The 10,817-nt window shown below is 34.9% G+C and overlaps 1 protein-coding gene across 3 annotated transcripts; it reads right to left on the bottom strand.

Annotated features, from left to right (window-relative positions):
* Positions 1-6,145: 6,145 nt before the first annotated feature.
* Positions 6,146-8,978, bottom strand: LOC107645083 (immune-associated nucleotide-binding protein 9). Of its 3 annotated transcripts, none has more exons than XM_016349111.3 (6): positions 8,827-8,978; positions 8,305-8,537; positions 7,843-8,120; positions 7,240-7,404; positions 7,000-7,134; positions 6,146-6,610 (listed from the first exon to the last, which is right to left on the bottom strand). In XM_016349111.3, the coding sequence occupies exons 2-6, from the start codon at positions 8,534-8,536 to the stop codon at positions 6,422-6,424; spliced, it is 999 nt and encodes a 332-aa protein (XP_016204597.1). In that variant the 5' UTR covers position 8,537; positions 8,827-8,978; the 3' UTR covers positions 6,146-6,421. The 3 variants fall into 3 exon arrangements, with proteins under 3 accessions (XP_016204597.1, XP_016204598.1, XP_020959104.1); XM_016349112.3 differs by having other exon boundaries at positions 8,812-8,960; XM_021103445.2 differs by having other exon boundaries at positions 8,822-8,960.
* Positions 8,979-10,817: the final 1,839 nt, after the last annotated feature.

The raw sequence follows: 10,817 nt of genomic DNA, 5'->3' as shown, positions 1-10,817 counted from the left end.
ACTATAGATATCTCATATGAAATAATTTTTTTTGTTAATTATATTTGGATACAATAATATAAATTATTTTTTATTTATTATATAAAAATATATTTTTTTAAGATTTTTGTTTAAAAAATATGTAAATTGTAATTTTTAAAAAAATTATTTATTTATTTTTTTAGTATTTTTATTTTTATTATTAAAAATTTATCAAATATACTAAAAAATAACAAAAAATTTATTTTTTCTTTCAGTAACTTAATAATTCCTAAACAAATTCTATATGTCACGCTTATTAAGCAGTTAATAAATTTTGCTGTGAACTTGATGATTATACAAAGAGTAGAAATAAAATTAAGCTCAACAATTAAAAAAATTAACGACCAAGCCAATTTGAACTTATCTCCGACCCCACACAGTTGTTTGAGTTATTAATAACTGAAAAAAATTATTCAAATAAAGATGTCAAAATTTTAATAATTAAAATTCAATATATATAACCGATTAAACAGTATTATTTTTATTAAAATTAGATCGGATAAATCAGTTTAATAAAAAAACTAATAAATTAAATTTTTAATTCATTTAAATTAATATTTTTTTTTTAAAATAAGGGTTAAGTACTAAAATCGTCCCTAAGGTAAGGGGCGAAAATTAAATTTGTTTTCGACCTTTTTTTGTTATTAAAATCATCCCCAACATTCAAAAACGCTTTAAAATCGTCCTTTTTACCAATTTTATTTTTTTATTACCAAACTACCCCTCATTAAAAAAGTTATAAAATAAAATAAATATAATTATAAAATAAAATAAATATAAAATAAATAAAAAAGAAAGGAAAGAAAGAAAGGGATATAGAGAGAAAGGGGAGACTGGGGAGAGAAAGAAGGGGGTGGGGGAGGGGGGAGGGAAGGGAAGCCGCACCGCCGCACCGCTATACCGCCGTCCCGCCGCACCGTTGTTCTGTCGCCCTGCCGCCTGTGATCCGCCACTGTTCCTCCTCCTCGCCCTCACCGCCTGCTGCTTCTTTTTCTGTGAACTGGATTTTTGTTGTAGAATTTCTGAATTTTTTGTGAAATTTGTTATGAAATATCTATAATTTGATTTTTTTATTTGGCTTAAATTTGGAATATTGTTGTTGCTGAATTTGTTGATTATGGTTCAAAGTGCATGTTGCTTGAATTTCTTTAAAAGAAGATGAAGAAGCAGAGCAAGAATAAAAGAGGAAGAATTTTAGTTTTGAAGTTTGTTGATGGTTTTGAGTTTTGATTATTCTGATTTTTTGAGTTCTGATTTTCTGAGTTGTGATTTTCTGAGGTGGGGGTGATGGTGGGTTCTGGTGTTGATGATGATAGTGGGGGTGTGGTGGGTTCTATTTTGAGTTTTGTTGTTCTTCTGATGATGATGATGATAATGATGATGATGACCATGATGATAATGGTGGTGGGTTCTTGTTCATCTTGGACTTTTGGTTGATTTTGATTGATTTTGGGGAAAGTTCTGATGATGGTGATGATGACCATGATGATACTGCTGGTGGTGATGGTGGGTTTGCGTTGGGCGTAGGCTTCTGTTCTGGCAGTGGAGGTGGTGGAGTGAGGAAGGTGAAGAGGAGAATGATGATGATGAGGGTATTTTGGTCCAAGAATTCGGGAAAGGACGATTTTAAAGCGTTTTTGAACGTTGGGGATGATTTTAATAACAAAAAAAGGTCGGGGACGAATTTGATTTTCGCACCTTACCTTAGGGACGATTTTAGTACTTAACCCAAAAAATAACTATAATATTCCTATTATAAAAAATAACTAAAATACCCCTAATATATATAAATATACATTGTTCATACCCTGACCCAAATAACAAAATAACAAAATCAGGTTTAAATTAAGCCAAAAGGCCCAATCCAGCAGATTGGCCTTTACTACTTGTCCGACCTTCCTTAAAGAGGTCGGACTCACGTAAGCAGGCACTTAACACTTATCTAAGTAAATAACTGCCTCCGCAAATCTCTCTCCCACTTCTAGAAGAGAGATCCCAACAACCCTAAAATAAATGGACGGTTATCCACCACCAGAAGTGGAACTACTTCAACGGTGGTTATTGGCTCATCACTTATAAATTCACTGACACCCTTAGGTATACTTAAGTTCCAATACTCTAAACCTGCTTAACCCCTTGCTAACTTAGGCATTCGAGTGTCTTGCAGGTACCATCCCCCACCTATCCAAACAAACACGTACAACTCAGACGGGGCTCCCAGACGCGAACAAGTTGGAGACCACCATCCTTCAACGCTTGGGCTTTTCCCTCGAGCCCAATCGTCCAGTTTCAGATAACCCCTGGAACATTGGTGCCGTTGCCGAGGACCTGAAAATCAACGCACAATGGCGGACAAACAACGTGAAGATGGACACATCGCATCTGAGTCTGATGCCGAAAGCAAGATGCGATTAATAATGACCAAGCAATAATACCTCTACCAAGAACAGAGGGACCGCGCGGTGAAGGCCTCTCAGGCGCTCAGGGACCGACAAGAATCCCCTCTGAGGTACACCAACCCGAAGGGGAAGGACGACCTCATTCTGCAGTCCTCGCAGGGTTACTACATGGCCACCAAAGTTGACTTGAACAGCTCGAACAAGAGCTGGAGTGACAGCATGAAGCTAAGAGCAGCCTAAGGAAAGAACTGGGGGAGTAGGAGCAAGAGGATGAAGAGAAGAAGTAGAAATCGGATTTACCAAAATTGGCTGAAAAAGAAAATAAAAATGATTAATGCACTAGTCGGAGTAATCAGAATTACCTACAAAGTTAAAAACAAAAAACTACCTAGCTCAGTCCTGACGAAGCTCGGAGATCCAAGAAAAAAATTTTTAGTGTCCAGGTTTGGAGCCCATCCCTAAACCTCTCGGAAAAACTCTACAACAACCTCCTCTATCTCGTCCAAATCTACCAGGTTGTACTTCTCTATAGGAAAGTTTCAACCCAGTATAGAGGAAATCGGAGCTCCTTATTTTCATTTAGAAAAAAAAAGGATGGTGGCCTTCGACACCTTGGACTTTGAAAAAACAAATTTTTGAAGTCATGGAAAGACTCATAAAAAATTGAAAAAATTTTCCGACCTTGTATAACTCGGAAGGAAACCCACTGTTGCTTATTCTTAGCGCTAAAAGGCTTTGTTAAGTGAAAAAGATAGAAAAAAGTCTTTAAAGAGATTGGGAAATCGAGTGCATGGCTGACAAGCTGTTAAATTTTAAGGAAATCCCAGGAATTGGGATGGAGTTAGGTAGGAGCTACTCTACAATGAAACAACACCTACATCTCAAAATCGGAGAATGGGAGGGTAACCCTTAGACGGATAAATAGATAGTCATACATAAAGGTAAAATGGGGGTTAGAATCAGTAATCCTCCCACAGAAAACTCGGTCCTCAGACTCTGGGGCCACTAATTCATATTTGGATTCATCAGTGTCAAGGCTACAAATTCTATGGTGTTTTCTAAGTTCAGTCACAAAAACGTCGTCTACTATTAGGTGTTCAGAAAGAACAGAAGAATTTACCCATCTCAGTAAGGCTTCGGGAACTCGAGACATTTTCAGAAATAGGAAATATGTAAGGAGATATGCCTACATTGCACAAAGAAAAAGGAAATCATCAAAAACTAGTTCGAAACAGTTCTTTTCAAACAAAGAAAGGAACAACCAACAGTCACAACAGAAACAATTTTTGAAGAAAACAAAAAATCTTAAAAGCTTTCTATGGCGAACAGTAAAAAAACCTAAATCCCCCTCTTAAGCATACACTGTACAGATACAGAAAATATTGAAGCAAAGAAGGATACAAGCCAATAAGAACTAACATTTTCAAAGAAGTAAAGAGTTCGAGTAGCAGATGGATGAATGCTGTAGCGAACGGAAGCCAAAGGTTTTTTCGAGTGAGAGGGGAAGCAAAAGAGCAAAGAAAAGCAGTTTTCAAAGAGAAGACGAAAAGAAAAGAAAGAGAAAGGTGGGAAAGGTATTTATTAGATATCAAGGACATAATTGTAAAAGCAGACTAGTCATTAAAAGGGGGTGCCGTTACCAATATAACCGCTCTCCACGTGTAAATATGAAGAGTTAAAAAGACGCGACGATTGATAATTTGAAATCACGTCGGTTTCAAAATCAAAATCACGTTGGTTTTCCGACTTGAAAGGAGAACCTCGACCTAAATATCCCCGAGTTCAATCAATACTCGAACACAACTCACCGTAAAGAGATTGGATTCGAGTAGGGACACTGTTCATACTCTGACCCAAATAACAAAGCCAGGCCCAAATCAAGCCAAAAGGCCCAATCCAGCAGATTGGCCTTTACTACTTATCCGACTTCCTTAAAGAGGTTGTACTCGACGTAAGCATGCACTTAACACTTATCTAAGTAAATAACTGCCTCCGCAAATCTCTCTCCCACTTCTAGAAGAGAGATCCCAACAACCCTAAGATAAAGGGACGGTTATCCACCACCAGAAGTGGAACTATTTCAATGGTAGTTATTGACTCATCACCTATAAATACACTAACACCCTCAGGTATACTTAAGTTCCAATACTCTAAACCTGCTTAACCCCTTGCTAACTTAGACATCGGAGTGTCTTGCAGGTACCATCCCCCACTTATCCAAACAAACACGTATAACTCGGACGGGAGCTCCTAGACACGAACAAGTCGGAGACCACCATCCTTCAACGCTTGGGATTTTCCCTCGAGCCCAATCGTCCGGTTTCAGGTAACCCCCGGAACATATATATATTGAAAACTCTAAATTCTAATTTTATGACGGTAGAGAAATAAAGGGTTAAAATTTAGAATTTTTAAAATTAATATATATAATAAAAGTATTTTCGTTATTTTCTATAATAAGGGTATTGTAGTCATTTTCTATAAAACATAATATTAATTTAAAGCAGTTCAAGATTTGATTCACTATTTTTTCGATCAAATTAATTTGTCTGGCCTAATTTTAACAAAAAATAACACGATTTGATTGATTATATGTGTTAAATTTTAATTACTAAAAAATATTTTTAAAAAAGACCTTTTAGACGCTTTATATGAGTGGTTCCGTCACTGAATTAGCATTCCCAAAAATTCAGAATGCAAAATTGCAAACCATTCTTGCCTTTTTCTTTTTTTTGTTCATACAAACACATTCACACACTCACTCACACACACTAACCTAACCACCACTGCTAGGATTGGAACTTGGTGTGGCTTACTTTGAGCCTTTGAGGCAAACACCTTTGCCATTACATCACATGCCTCACCCAAACGCAAACCACTCTTGTCTTTTTTTTTTGTAGTCAGGTGGATTGGACAACCCCCAATCCTAGGTATCTCAAATGGATTGGACAACTCCTAATTCTAGGTACAACACACTCCTCACATACTTACTATTTTTTTTTCTCAGTTGCAGTTGGTAAGAGTTAGGCCCAAGACCTTTAAAATGGGAAGGGGGCAGAATGCCGTGTGAGCTAAAGCTTATTGGCAAACCACTCTTGTCTAAACCGAAGGTCAACCGCACCAAGCCCATTTTCATCCCCCAGTTATTTTGCAAATCAATAATCTAATAATATTTAGGTGAATAGGTCCAAAAAAAGACCAGATTTGTGGTGCACCTAGTAAAACCAGTACAATATACACCAATTTTCTTAACTACAAAATAGATTATGCATGAGTGTTAGATATAAATTTGATTTAAACCGAACAAACAACCACCTTTTACACAAGAAATTACATGAAATTTTGACTAGTCAAACTTGGATGAAGCATTATCCCAGGTTGCTGGAACAATCACTATGACAACTCAAGGTTTGAAAGACAAACAAAGCAAATCCAACATGAATTAAAATTCATTACCTTTTTGCAATCATCGCCAAATACCATATCTTGTCATTATTTTACTAGTTTTAGCTAGTCATATTTTGCCTGTAAAGTATAAAAGGCTTTGTAAGCACATTAGTTTGTGTGTCATACAGAAAGAGAAAATGTATTGAGTGAGTGACTTTGGGCCAAATTAATTGTGAGTTTATTACTTACAATGAGATTCTACCTATTAAGAGGTACAGCTTATATACCAAGTCTTCTGCGCACCATAAACCTCATCACCACCAACAAAGCACCACTCATTTGAGACAATTTAAAAACTAAATATTTAATTCAATCACTTAATAATGCAACATGTATAGAAAAAAGATCTATCCCAATACATAGTTTTGGAGAATTGAGTTTAGCGATCGGATCAAATTGTCGAATCTAGAAACCCATGAACCATAAGTATTGGCAATATACGAACAGGTGAGTCTAAGCTTTAACTCTCAAAAGTCAAAACACTGGAAATAAATATATGGCTTCATTAACTTGAGAGTTTGGGGATAAATAAGGGCATGATCCCCCATCAAATATCAAAGAATAGCACAACGATTCTCTTCACGCTTACGTAGTTCTTCATGTGCCTTCTCAAGATGTTCTCGGAGTTTTCGAATTTCCTCATCCGATCTCTTTTGAGCTACCTCCATTTTAAGTCTTGCAACTTGCTCCTCTGCCAGTTGTTGCTCCAGCCCAGCAGTAGCTTCCTTCAGCTTTATTTCCAACTACAAAAGCATTATCATTTAATGAAAAAGCATTAAACAATGTACCTAGATGAGTTCCCCATTCCAAATAATTGTCCATTTTGACACGGTGATTTATTGAAAAACTAATGTAGTTAGACATAGTTTGCATTCTGATACATATACATATACTTCTCTGGAACCAAAGGAAAGGAAGTAACACAAAAAGAAGCAAAATAATCAAAAGGATATGGAAGAGACATTAAATCATTTTCAATGCAATTATGTTAAAGTATCATAAAAATCTGATTTTCTTATTTCCATCACTTGAAAGAGTATCATCAAGCTTGATATTCAGGAAAATTTGATAAAAATCAAGCGACTGACAAATATCAGAAGTCATAAATCCGAACATATTAACATAAATGTACCATCTCAGTAATTCGTTTTAGCTGCTCATCATATGTTTGCCGCATTTGTTCCTTAAACTGCAGCCTCTGCAATTCTGAATATCCTTCCGACGAATCAACTTCCCTTTGTTTTTTACGCATCTTCCTTGCTCCCTCCTGTAATCAAGTAATGAGGTCATTGTCATCATATACATAATTCGATTAAATTTAAAATTAAAAACAAAAGAAAAACATAATTGCCCTGATTTGCAAAGCTTTCACCTTCAGTTCTACAAATAACTCATCTATGTAAGGTCGTCCACAATTCTGTGATATAACCTTGTTCACAAGAGAAAGAAGACGTTGAACTTGTGCAAATTGCTTTCTTTCATCTTTAGTCTTATTGTCAAAAAGCACATAGCGATTCTCACAGAGAGCAAGAACTTCCTACAAAATTTGAATTGAAACTCAACATGATACTTAAATTTTTCCTACAGTCATATATTCCAAGATGCTCAAGAAATGAAGAAATACAACAATGCTATCTCTACTGCTATTGAAGGCACCACAATGATAGGCAAGGGAGTTCAAGAGGATACTAGCATAATTACTTAACTTTTAATGCATAAACCATGAACCAACACAACAATTTCAAAAACTGATTTAAAATCACCACGTCTCTGAAAAAGCATCGAAGGTAACTAAATTCCCAGTTACAACAAAATGATTAACAACCCAATTAAAGTTACCTATGTGATGCACAAAAAGGAACACTAAATCAAGAAAATTAGGAAAAGGTTTAGGACCTTATATAAAATTAAGCATGGCTCTCGACAGAACTAGAAATCAAAATAGAATAAAGTGATAATATTAATATTAACAAACCTTTAGGGGCTCTGGACACTCGCGACCCAAATAATCATCAAGGGTCTCATCATTATCTTCAAGTTCATCACCACCGGTGAAGACCACAATCATGTAGTTCACAATTTTGTTTCCAAACAAAGTCTGCAAGCTATGTAACGCTGCTTGTTCTTCTTGAGAAAAACGTGTTCTAACCGATAACACTACAAGGACAGCATGAATCCCATCCTTGGCCATGCCAATACATTTGGCTATTTCCTTCCCAACAAACTCAGATTCAACCGAAAAATCAAATAGTCCTACAAAAGATTACAAAGTTAGGTTGGGAGATGACAAGCATGCTTTCTTTTTACAGATTTTGTGAAAAACAAAACCAGAAACACTGAAAATAAAATAAAACAAATACATTTTCTATGACTATGACATTCCTCCACGCAACGCAAACAAAGAAGTTATGAAATGGCATGTTATCCATTTGTTTACCAGGGGTGTCAATAACATTAACAATTTGGCCATCACTTAAGACAGTTTTCTGCAATTCACAAGTGCTGGTCACACCAGATGAGCTTGCCCTTGACTTGAAAACCTTACTCCCAAGAATGCTATTACCTGTGGCGCTCTTGCCATTGCCAGTACGTCCAACTAGGATCATTGTTCGAGTCTCATTAGAGGAGGAACTAAATTCCCAGTCATCATCAATGGAGCTTCCACCCATCCTATAACATGGATCAGTCACATCGTAATGCAATCATCTTAGTATCTTAGGCAAACTATATAATTAATATGATAAAAAAAAGGCACAGAAAATCAAAACCGGAGCTACTAAAAATACAAGATATGGGTTATAAGTTATAACGCCTTCGAATTTAGTATGCACGATCAAGGAGGACAAAAACAGGGTTTCAACAATTCGATTTCAAAGGGAAAATAGAGAAACCCATAAGGGTCTTCTTATATTTATAATATAAAAGAAAGGGTAGACGATAGAACTTTGTCAAACCGTGCCTGTGTCTCAGACTTTCAGTCCAACAGCCAAGCAAGAATTTACTATACTAGTGGGATGTGGCAGAGAAAAGAGAAAACGCGAAACGCAAAACTAGAGGGTATAATCTGGTTTCACTAGGGTGAGGAGGAGAAAAGGAAAAATAGGCAAAAACACTCACGAATTTTTATAGGATTTTTTTTAATAATAAAATAAAAACAATTATTTTCTTTTTATTTGTAGACTTTAATTTTTAAATACGATTTTTTTATATAGGATTTTTAAATACGATTTTAAATACACAAACAAGCATAGCTTCTTCAAGAATTTTTTTAATTATAAATTAAAAAAATAAGTCATATTTAACAATGGCAATCATTGTTATCGTCTTTAAAAATACATAGGTACACCGGAATAAGTCATATTTAATAAGAATTTTTTTAATTATAAATTAAAAAAATAACTATTTTCCAAAAATAATCCACTTCAAATCTATCATATTAGAAAGTTAATAATAGTAACCATTATCATCGTTTCGAGAGTACATAAGAGTACATAAAAATATACTGTAATAACAATCTTTATTATTTTTGGGAAATAGCTATTTTTTTAATTTATAATTAAAAAATTCTTGTTAAATATGGCTTATTCCGGTGTACCTATGTATTTTGAGGAATGCTAGGGGGCAGCAATTTTAGTGTTTTGTAACCATCAATTGACCATCAATAGTGTTTTTAATGGGGTGAGATTATATATAATGGTGGGAAATCACTCCCTTAGTGCTGGCCAGAAAACACAAAAGTTGCTGGCCCCTTGACTTTTCCATGTATTTTTAGAGACGATAACAATGGTTGCCATTGTTAAATATGGCTTATTTTTTAAATTTATAATTAAAAAAATCCTCGAAGAAGTCATGCTTGTTGTCCGTGTATTTTTATATACTCCTGTTTGTAGATCAATATACTATTTTCTAAACGACGATATGGATTAAAAGTGCGTGTTTCAAAAAATTTGAGTGGAGTTCGCTGGGAGTAAGGCGAACTTGCTTAAATGCAAAAAAAAAATTGTACTTAGGGAATTAAAGTCCAAAAATCATGTTTGGGGAAATAATAATTTTTTTATTTTATTATAGAAAAAAATTCAATTTTTACATGGTGGATAAATGTATTTCTAATTTTTTAATGAGTCATTTGTATACATTAATATAAAATTTTGTTGTCATTTCTACTCTTTTATGGCCTGAGTAATTTTTCCAGCGATTGTGGAGGTCAAATGACACGTTATTGTATGATGTGGCCATTTTGGGTGACATTATGAAAAATAAAATTATTATATTATTAAATTTGTTGAATAAAAAAATAGCATAATGGAACCACTGTTCATCCTTTTCTTTCTCCGGTTACTTCCAACCCTAACAGAGGATGAAAAGAATTCTTTTTTCATTGTCTTCGTTTTTTTCCATAGATCTTCTTCTTGTCTGTCGTAATTGGGGGTTTGTAAACGCCAAGGTATCAAAATGTCACACTCTCAACAAAGGAAGAATATACCTCATGTTTGTGTCAATGGTTGTGGTGGCTCATCTTCTACACCAAAAAATAGGAAGAAGAAGTTCGACTACAACAATAGCAAGTATCTGCATAGACTTGACGCAGTGGTACTTGAGTCTACTACAGAGTAAAATCCTAGAAGATTATTTTTTCGTTGTCCGTTATGGAAGGTATGTGAGTTCTGATTTTGCTTATGATGATAAATACTGTGAATGTTATGTGAAATAGTTGAAATTATCGTCGGATTCATGATGCAAAAGGTTGAATTGAGATGTGATTATTTCATTTGGGCTGATGAAGTTGTTGATGGTGGAAGAGATTGTAGGATTCAAGAGTATAGTGAAAAAAGCAAATGGAAGTCTGTAGAAGAAAGTAACTAAAAGGTAGAAGAAGAAATGAAGAAGATGTTGTAAACAATTGATGGAATTAATCAAGAGTTGAAGAGCATTAGAAAATAAATGCAATAT

Source organism: Arachis ipaensis, chromosome B9, assembly GCF_059453495.1.
Source record: "Arachis ipaensis isolate K30076 ecotype BB chromosome B9, ASM5945349v1, whole genome shotgun sequence".
Taxonomy (NCBI): domain Eukaryota; kingdom Viridiplantae; phylum Streptophyta; class Magnoliopsida; order Fabales; family Fabaceae; genus Arachis; species Arachis ipaensis.
The sequence above is the reverse complement of the archived record's forward strand: the minus strand, read 5'-3'. Positions and strand labels throughout refer to the sequence as shown.

Coding starts and splice junctions, on each gene's coding strand:
- LOC107645083 (XM_016349111.3), bottom strand. CDS start 8,536: ATGGGTGGAAGCTCCATTGATGATGACTGGGAATTTAGTTCCTCCTCT. Junction 7,405..7,842: donor AGTGTCCAGAGCCCCTAAAG/GTTTGTTAATAT, acceptor CAAATTTTGTAG/GAAGTTCTTGCTCTCTGTGA. Junction 6,611..6,999: donor TAAAACGAATTACTGAGATG/GTACATTTATGT, acceptor ATGCTTTTGTAG/TTGGAAATAAAGCTGAAGGA.